The sequence below is a fragment of the Corvus brachyrhynchos genome, unplaced genomic scaffold (genome assembly GCF_000691975.1).
Source record: "Corvus brachyrhynchos isolate BGI_N302 unplaced genomic scaffold, ASM69197v1 scaffold72, whole genome shotgun sequence".
Lineage (NCBI taxonomy): Eukaryota > Metazoa > Chordata > Aves > Passeriformes > Corvidae > Corvus > Corvus brachyrhynchos.
Genome location: NW_008236763.1, coordinates 1,243,661 through 1,252,238, shown reverse-complemented (window position 1 = coordinate 1,252,238; position 8,578 = coordinate 1,243,661). Strand labels below are relative to the sequence as shown.

Sequence of the window (8,578 nt, the reverse complement as noted above, 5' to 3'; positions counted from 1 at the left end):
AGGGCTGGGCTGCTCATCCCACCAGGAAATTCTTGTTTGGTTTCTGGAGCAGCAGATTCTTCCTACCTGCCTGCAGGTGTGAGCTGGGTGCTGCTGGCTGCCAATGCACCTTCCAGGGCAGGGGGAAAATGGATCTATCCTGAAACCTGGAGACCACTTCCTTCTTATCCAGAGCCAGAGCCCTGACAGCCTGGGTGAGGGGGCTACTTGGGGTCTCTCCTCTCTTTCCAGTGGAAAAGTTTCTGCTTCTCCTGCTCAGGCCCCTAAGGGTGGAAGGAATTTACTCCCAAAAGCTGAAGGTGTATTTTGCTGCCTGTTTGGACAACACAGTTGGTGCTGCAGGACAGGACAGGGGTTCCTGTGGTCTCTGTCACAACCTGCCCTTACATCCCGAGCTCCTTTATAGCTGGGACAACTGGGAAGAGCCACTGGAAGAATCCATGGCCAGGGTCAAAGCCGGCCCCTGCTTCTGCAGCTTATCTGGGTCCATAAGAGCAGAGGGAGATCTCCCAGATCTCCCTGCAGAGTCCCACACTGGATCTCCCTCTGGAATTTTCCACAGCGTCAGCCCCACCACCACCCCAGTGGGAAAGGGTCCAGGAAGCAAATCCAAGAGGCTCATGTTCACTTTCTTGCCATCACTGGGAAACTTTCCTTCCTGGGTGGCACAGGGGAGCTGTCGGCCTGGAAAATGACAGAAATGAAGGAGCTGGGAACAGGGCACACTGGAGGGACAGCTCTGACCCACGCTGGAGCTTTTGGAGGGGGTTTGGGAGCAGTTTGCCCCTCAAGGGGGAATTATCCTTGTTTTCATGAAGCAGAATCAAACCTGGAGTAAAGGTTTGGGTATCTCTGAAGTAACAAGGCAAGAGGTACCCTCTGAAGCAAACAAGCCTCTGCACACTGGTGTAAATGTGCCACAGCTCCTCGGGTGATTCCCATGCCAGCTCTTCCATGGATATCACCCCTCTGCAGACTGAGCTCCTGCAGCCCAGGCTGCTCTCACTCCCAGCCTAATGGAATGTGTTATTTCCCATCTCCTTCCCACTCAGAGTCATTACAGTGATTCCACAGCTCACACTGCCTCAACAATACTGGGAGCTTCCTGGAGCTGAACAGTCCCTGGACAAGGAGTGTGCCTTTGGATCAAACATTAGAGCTGTAATCTACTCCATGCTGTCTGTTCCATTATCCCTTGGGAGCTTTCTCCTCTCCCGAGGGCTGCTTACGGCAGAGTGCTCCGAGGGGTGTTGTTCCAGCACAAACAGAGCTCTTGGAACGAGCTCAGCGAGAACAGAACTCGTGTTAGGTTGGGAGGATAAAATTGGATTGGAATTGGATATATTCACGTACATACCATTGATCTCATCCACCCGTACTTTACATATGTTGGATTTCCTGCTGCCAGCAGAGAGGAGTAGTTCTCAGATAAGCCAAAGGTATGGAAATGGAGAGCAGGATGTTCAAGTGGAATTAGGGTTTCACCTCAGGGTGTGTTTGAGAGGCAGGAGAAAGGGCAGAGTTTGGTGCTGTTCCCTCACACTGTGCCTGGCACAGCTGTTCCTCACCGTGCTGGTGGATTTATAGCAGCAGGCTGATAGGAGAGGTTTGGGCACAGGGAGGGGCTGCTCTCAGGGCTCCTGCATTCTCCAGCGGCGTGGGAATGTGCCAGAGTGTCGTCCTGGAGCAGGGAACTGGGTTAGGGACACCCAGGTCCCCCCTCAACACTGCTCACCTCATGTCACCAGTTCGGCTGGGAGATCTGGTAAAGGTTTGCCTCAATGTCCCTTATTGCCAAAAATGAGGGCTAAAACTTCCTAGTCCTCAAAGATTAATTCTTTGGGCTTTGACACACACTTTGACAGAATCCCGGAATTCCTGAGGCTGGAAAAGCCCTCCGGGATCGTCGAGTCCAAGCTGTGCCCGATCCCCACCTTGTCACCAGCCCAGAGCTCTGAGTGCCACCTCCAGGCCTGCCTTGGACACCTCCAGGGATGGGCACTCCAAACCTCCCTGGGCAGCCCCTTCCAGGGCCTGCCACCCTTTCCATGGAGAAATTCCTCCTGATGGGAGAAAATCCCAAACCCCCCCCGGCGGCCCCCTCCTGTCAGGAACTTGCGCAGAGCCACAAGGTCCCCCCTGAGCTCCTTTGCTCCAGGCTGAGCCCCACCCCAGCTCCCTCAGCTTCTCCCAGGACTGACTCTCCAGACCAGTGCTCAGGAAAACAGGGATGTTGTCCAGAACCTGGAGCCTTCCCTCTCTCCTTTCCCACACTGGGCACCCCCCATCTGTTAGAGAAGCTCACAGGACAGAAGACACAAATCCTCCATTTAATTACGCTGCACATTTATTATCTCACCTCAGATTTTGTTAATCTCTCTCACAGATTTCATTTACATAAAGTGGAGTCTATCAGCTTGAGCAGCTCCAGCGCTTTCTCTTCTGATCCTGCAGATATCAGTCAGCTAAAGAGAAAAGAGAGAAAAGCACAAGTGTCCTTAAATCTGGCATTCAGTGTTTCCAGAGCTTTATGTGTTGTTTCCTCCTCCTCATCTCCCCGGCTGAAAGCTCAGAGGCAAACTGGGATCAGCACAGGCAGAGCAAAACAATCCCACAGGGACAGCGGGACCCCCTTTCCTGGGCTTGAACATCCCAGACAAGGCACAGGCGCAGCTCCATCCCTCAACCTGCAGGCAGGAAGAGCTGCACAACAGCCTGCCCCTGGATATTTGCTGCTGCAATTCCCACACACAATTTCCCAAAGGAAAAGGAGGATTTGCAGCAAAGTGGAGCGTAATTAAGTGTCAGTGTTAAGCCCCCGTGCAGGCAGTGAGGTGTTCTGAGCCGGCTGCACGTGCTGAGCTGCCTTGCAGGTACAGCTGCTGTTATAAGCTCTGCTGGAAATTGTTCCCTGGAGACTGAGGACTTTTTGGGAGGAGGAGGACGAGGAGGAGCAGGGAAGTGGCAAACAGAGCTGCTGGGAAGGGTTGTGCTGCTGCTGACAGTCAATATCAGCTCTAGGGCACAGGCAGCACCTTAGGAGGGAATAACCGTCCCAGAAGGGTGCACACGGGAGTGGTTGGGATCTGAGGGCTCCGCAAAGTGAGCAAACATGACACAAAAACCCTTCTGGAGAATATAAATATCTCTGTGCTGATGAGCTGATGAGAAGAAGGAAAGGCAGAATTCCCAAGGCAGAAGTCAACCTACTGACAGTACCGTCTGGGGTGTCCTGTATCAGCTCTGCCAGCAGTTTCTCCAGGACATCTTGGTATTTTTCCAGCTGCCTTGGGGTGAGCCAAGCTCTGACAGGAAGGGCCTGCTGTGGAGGAAGCCAGAGAAGTCGGAAGAAAAAGCTGAGTGGAACAGAGGGAGGGAGGTTGGGGTGCTTTCACCCCACTTGGATCGAGTTGGTGTGGAGGGTTTAGGGTGGAATTGGAGGGAAGAGGATGATCCTCATATGGGAAAAAGCAACATTTTGAAGGCAACACACTCTTGAGTTGTTCAGAGTGCTGTTGCATAACCCGTGGGCTGGCTCAGAAATCCAGATAAAGGCACCTCCTGGCAGCAGGGACTCCAAAGAAAATGATTTCTGAACCTTCTAATCCTCCACTGTGTCGCTCATCGACCCTTCCAGCCTGAGCCTGCAGAGCTCCTGCCCCAGCAAGAGCTGAGGACGAGCCGTGGTCCTGCTCCAGCCTGCTGGACTTGGAGCCAGCTGTGGCTCAGATGTGCCCGAAGCAAAGAGCTCTGTTCTGGTGCTGGTCAGCTCTGGGGATGTGCTGGGTATTTCATGCTTTGAACTGGGCCTTTCTGCTGTTTAAATCCTGTTACCAAGTGTTGGTTCATCACGAGTGCACATTAAGCTGTGCCTTGGCCAAATTCCAGCCTGGCTGGTCCTGCTGCCTGCCCCACTGGCTCTCTCCCTGTTTGGGGGAATCTGCACCCTCCTTTTGGTGGCAGAGAATGGCCGAGCTCCCCGCAGGAGTGGCTGCTCACACAGGGAAAATGTTCCCTGTGCTCAAGTGGAAAAAGCACAATTTTCAGACTTGGCTCACCAGGTAAGTCTGCCTTTGAGGGCTTAGCCTGGCACTTAAATCCCTAAAATTGCCCATTTTCTGCTCTGTATACAGACGTTGGGCCCAAATTTTTAAATAAGGCCTCTCCACTGCAGAGAACTGTGGGGTCAGAGGTGACACTGAGCAGGAGCTGAAGCAGAACTGGGAGTTCCTGCCTTGCACCTGGCTGGGCTTCACTGCCTGGCACAGACCGACCTCGAGCTGTTCCCATCTTCCTAAGGGAGAAGCAGTTGGGTCTCAGTGGTGACCTGGCTGCTGAACAACCAAGATAATTTATGGGGTGGAGGCAAACTTCTCTCTGATGTAACCGGGAAGGCTGGCAGAGGACATCTCTTGGACTCCCTGTCCCCTGCATGTGCTCGTGGAGTTCTCGGAGTCAAATGGCTCCACGTACCTGGAAGGTCTTGGCTGCGGTGACATCCACACCGGATTGCTCAGAGAAACCTTCCTCCTCCAGCTGCTGCAGAGGGCTCAGGGATTTCTTCTGCCCTGCCTTGTTCCTCTCCTTTTCCTGCAGCTTTGGAGCAGAGAGCAGAGGGGGCAGTTGGTGATGCAGGGTCCCAAACCTGCTCTGCACTGTCCCCACAGCCAGGAATCCACAGTGCTGGGCACAGAACCAGTGGGATGGGAGCTCTCTGCACCGCCCAGAGCCAGGCTGGAATCCTCTTGGGAAGGCCCCATCAGCTGTGGCCAGAGTGGCCTTTGGGGACTGAAATTCAGCAGCGTTGGGGGCAAGGTTGGGTGACGGGGTGGGGTGTGAAGGTTGCAGTAAACAGGACCCGCGTGTGGGGGGGATCTGTGTGAGGGAACCCTGTCAGCAGGACAGGGGAGCTGACAGCACTGGGACCTTACCCAGCTGTCCCCAAGAACTTGTCCTGGCTCTGTTCTGGAGCTTTGCAGGGGAGTTGAACTGAGAGAGGGAGCCCTGTGCAGAGCCCCGTGCAGAGGTCACGTTTTCCCAGCCTTTCTGCAGGTCTGTAATGTCAGCCCCTTCCCATTTATGGGGCTGAACTTGCCTTCAGCACCCTCTGGAAAAAGCCAGAGGTGTTTTGGAATATGACAGACACAGCAGGACACGTCAAACATGGCACAGGCCATGCTCAGCGTCCAGTGTGCGAGCACAGGAGGAGCAAGGACAGCCTTTGGGGGACAGATTTCCCCTTTGTTCACCCAGAAAACCCCCAAGTCCTGGCAGACATGGAGCTACAAGGGCTGGGGAGTACAAACACAGCCCGTGTGGGTCCCCATCCTCCTCACGGACACGGAAGGATGCCTGTGCTCCCCAAAAAAGGCAATTGTTATCCAGGGATGGGTGTTGGAAATGGGATTTCTCCCGGTATCCAGGGGCTCGGTGGTGCGGGGGAAGCTTGCTGGGGCTGTGTTTCAGAAGCTGCCGCCTGACACCTTTCAACGGTATTTGTTTCACTTCAAAAGGAAAAACGTTCTCTCGGCAAGTCCCAGAGGTGACAACCAGCCGGGGGATGGTTAATTATTTGTTACAACAAAAGAGCCATCACTGTGCTGATGGGAGGCTGCAGCTGCTCTGGAAGAATTCCAGCACCGAGGAAAGGGAAAGGCCCCCCCAGGGCCTGCAGGTGACACCCCAAAGTTGTGTCAGACCTTTGGTGGAGGGGTCCAGGCTCTTCCTTTCCATCTCACACCTTAAAAATGATCTGTGTCCCCCCAAAGCCCTGGATTTTGGGAGAAGGATATCACAGTGTCTCCTGTTGATGGTGTACACTGGCAGTTTGGGTGATGAGGGTGGGAGAAACCTCTCTTGGTTTATTCATTCCAGAGGGGTTACCTGCATTTTCTGGAAGTCGCTCTGGGTGAAGAAGGGCATGAAGCCTTGGGTCTGCTCAGCCAGCACGGACAGCAGGGACACCAGCAGCAAACTGGCCACCACCTTCCTGGAAACCATCCTGAGAGCCTGGACAACACGGGAAAGGAGACACCGGGGCAAGAGTGGAGAGGGAGGTTTGACAAGAAACGCCTTTGGCTCCGCACCAGCTGCAATCAGCTCAGCCCCAGCCCACCAGAGGGATATTTACTCTTCCAGTTGCTCCTGAGCTGAGAATAGAAGTGCCTTGACTGACAATTCTCTTCTCAAACCTGTTTGTGTAAACAGATTTGTTCTTGAGCAACATCTCCAGAGATTTCAAGCCCAGCCCTTCAGGACTGCTCAAGCCTCCCTGAGGTCTCGAGCCTCAGCCCTGCAGCTGTGTTGGTTTAAGACCTGCACCCATCGAGAGCAAACCCATCAATCCCAGCGCCAGCACAGGACACAGAGATGCTGCAAAGAGAAAAACCTTCAGACAGCTGTTTTGTTAATTTTTGTTTTGATTTTCCTCACCACTGGAAACCTTCCTGGATGGACTGGATCTTTTAAGAAGTCTCATTGAGTCCAAGGGAGATGGGAGAGGCATTTTCTAGCCCAGCTCTGTCTGAGCCTGGAATAAAGGGCTTTAAAAACCACCTCTGAAGTGATCTAACTGTGACTTCACGTCAGGAAAGGACTTATGTAAACATTGGATGTTCTCTTTAAATATTAAATTATTCTCTCTGGACAGACTTAATGAAGTCTGGTCCCCCAGCTTAACTTCTCCACCTGATTGGAGCCTGATCCTTAATTAGTTTCAGCAACCTCTTGGTTTGGGCATTATTGGGAAGACATTGTTAGGTCAAATCTGACTCCTGAATTAGATTTCCCATAAATATCAGCTGGTACTGAACTGAGGGCCAGTGGAAGTTAATGAAAATTCCCTTTCCACAGCACCCGGCAGCCACATCCTCTCCTTTCCCTGGGCACTGCTCAGGGCAGCACTGGTGCCATCTCCCCCTGCCCACCCAGCCTGGGCCACCAGGGCCACCTCCTGCCCCGGGACATCCCAGGGTGTCCCAGCCCTGTTTCCTGCAGGGATCCAGGCAGGAATTCTCAGGCTCTCCCCTTGCAACACAACCTCAGCAGCATCAATCTTTTGTGCTTTTTCATTTGTTCCATCGCTGCAGTAAATAAATAAATAAAATACTGCTGAATACAGAGAAAATAAACCAAATCACCTCCTTCATCTCATCTTGACTATCCCTTTGGGAATTGAATCGCTCCCTCTTCTCCCAGAAGAACACCCACACAGACTTCTCCACTCAGAAATATCCCTGCTGAATGGTCCCCCCTTGCCTGGCAAGCAGGACCTGTATTCCAGCCCAGAGATCTCTGGCTCAGCACCTCTCCAGGCGGAGAGCACTTGGTGGATTTGCTTCCCAGCTCCAAAGGGAGAAGAAGAAAGCAGGAGGATCCCGAGTTCAGCACTGTGGGCACACAGGGCTGGGACAGCGGTGCCAGCTCTGCTCACCCCCCAAAACCCAGTGCCAGTGTGGGGGCTGGAGGGGTGGGCAGCTGGCACAGCAACAAGACAGGACATTCACCTACCGAGCTGTCTCCCAAAAAATCCAACCATTCCTGTCACTAGGACCTGTCTGAGAGTCATTTTCTGCCTGCTCAGAGCAGCTCCCCGAGCACAGAGGGCACTGGGGCTCCCCATGGCTCTGCAGCAGTGCCCAGTGTCTGCCAGGTGCCCACAGGAGGCAGGAGCTGCTGGAATCGATGCTCCTGAGATGGGGATGAGGAAAAGTCACCTTCCTCCTTCTTTCAGCATCGGTTTTGTTCCCTCCTCCTCCTCTGAGCTGGCTCTGCTATGGCCAAGAGATGCCAAGACCTACCTGGGGAGTGCAGCCACGGGACGCTGGAGGTCGGAGCTCTTCTCCCTCCTGACACCCCTGGATGCTCCTGCTGGTTCCCCTCCCTTTATAAACCCGTACAGGCACTGAAGCCACTCACCGGTGACCCTGTCCAGCTGCCTGGCCTGCATGGAAACGGCTTTCCCAGGCAGGGAATGTTGTTATCTGCACTGGAGTTTGCCGAGTTTCTCGTTTCCAGGCAGATCCCCTTTGCTCCCTCCCCAGCTTCTTCGGCTGTTCCCAGTGGTCCCACAGCTGAGGCAGATCTGCTGCTGCCTCAGTTTCCCCACCTCTAAGATAGAGAAATTCCTCTCTCCTGGCCTGTGTTTTTACATCCTGAGCCTGCAGGACAAAGTTTTTAGGATGTGAATGTCAATTATATTTCTAATTGTAATTGCAAATCACAATAATTTCAGAAGTTGCCACTTTGAGTCTTCAAGTGGCCCCTTGTCCCATCCTCACTGAGCCTGGCACTGATCCCCCTCAGGAACACAAACCCTGCACTGTCATCCCTCTCCAGACAAACGAGGTGCTGAGAGAGGGAGGGAATTGTGCAAGAACTCATCCGTGCTCTCCTGGGACCATCAGCCAGGAGCTGATGCCAGAGGCTTTGGGATCAGGCCAGGCACATCCCGGTGCTGTTCCTGAGGGAGTCTGGGAGCAGCCAGGTGAGGGGAAAACGAGTTGGGAAGCCATGAAATGCTCCTGCCTCAAACGGGATCCGTGGGCTGTGAGAGCGGGGAGCGGCAGGCCTCCCTCCT

The 8,578-nt window shown here is 53.7% G+C and overlaps 1 protein-coding gene across 2 annotated transcripts; it reads right to left on the bottom strand.

The window, feature by feature from the left end:
* Nucleotides 1-2,147: 2,147 nt before the first annotated feature.
* Nucleotides 2,148-8,448, bottom strand: LOC103625362 (promotilin). Of its 2 annotated transcripts, none has more exons than XM_017727215.1 (4): nucleotides 7,800-8,448; nucleotides 5,884-6,009; nucleotides 4,474-4,596; nucleotides 2,148-3,322 (listed from the first exon to the last, which is right to left on the bottom strand). In XM_017727215.1, exons 2-4 carry the CDS (start codon nucleotides 5,998-6,000, stop codon nucleotides 2,798-2,800), a joined length of 765 nt encoding a protein of 254 aa, XP_017582704.1. In that variant the 5' UTR covers nucleotides 6,001-6,009; nucleotides 7,800-8,448; the 3' UTR covers nucleotides 2,148-2,797. The 2 variants fall into 2 exon arrangements, with proteins under 2 accessions (XP_017582704.1, XP_017582705.1); XM_017727216.1 differs by lacking the exon at nucleotides 7,800-8,448 and having other exon boundaries at nucleotides 2,148-2,465; nucleotides 3,220-3,322; nucleotides 5,884-7,100.
* Nucleotides 8,449-8,578: the final 130 nt, after the last annotated feature.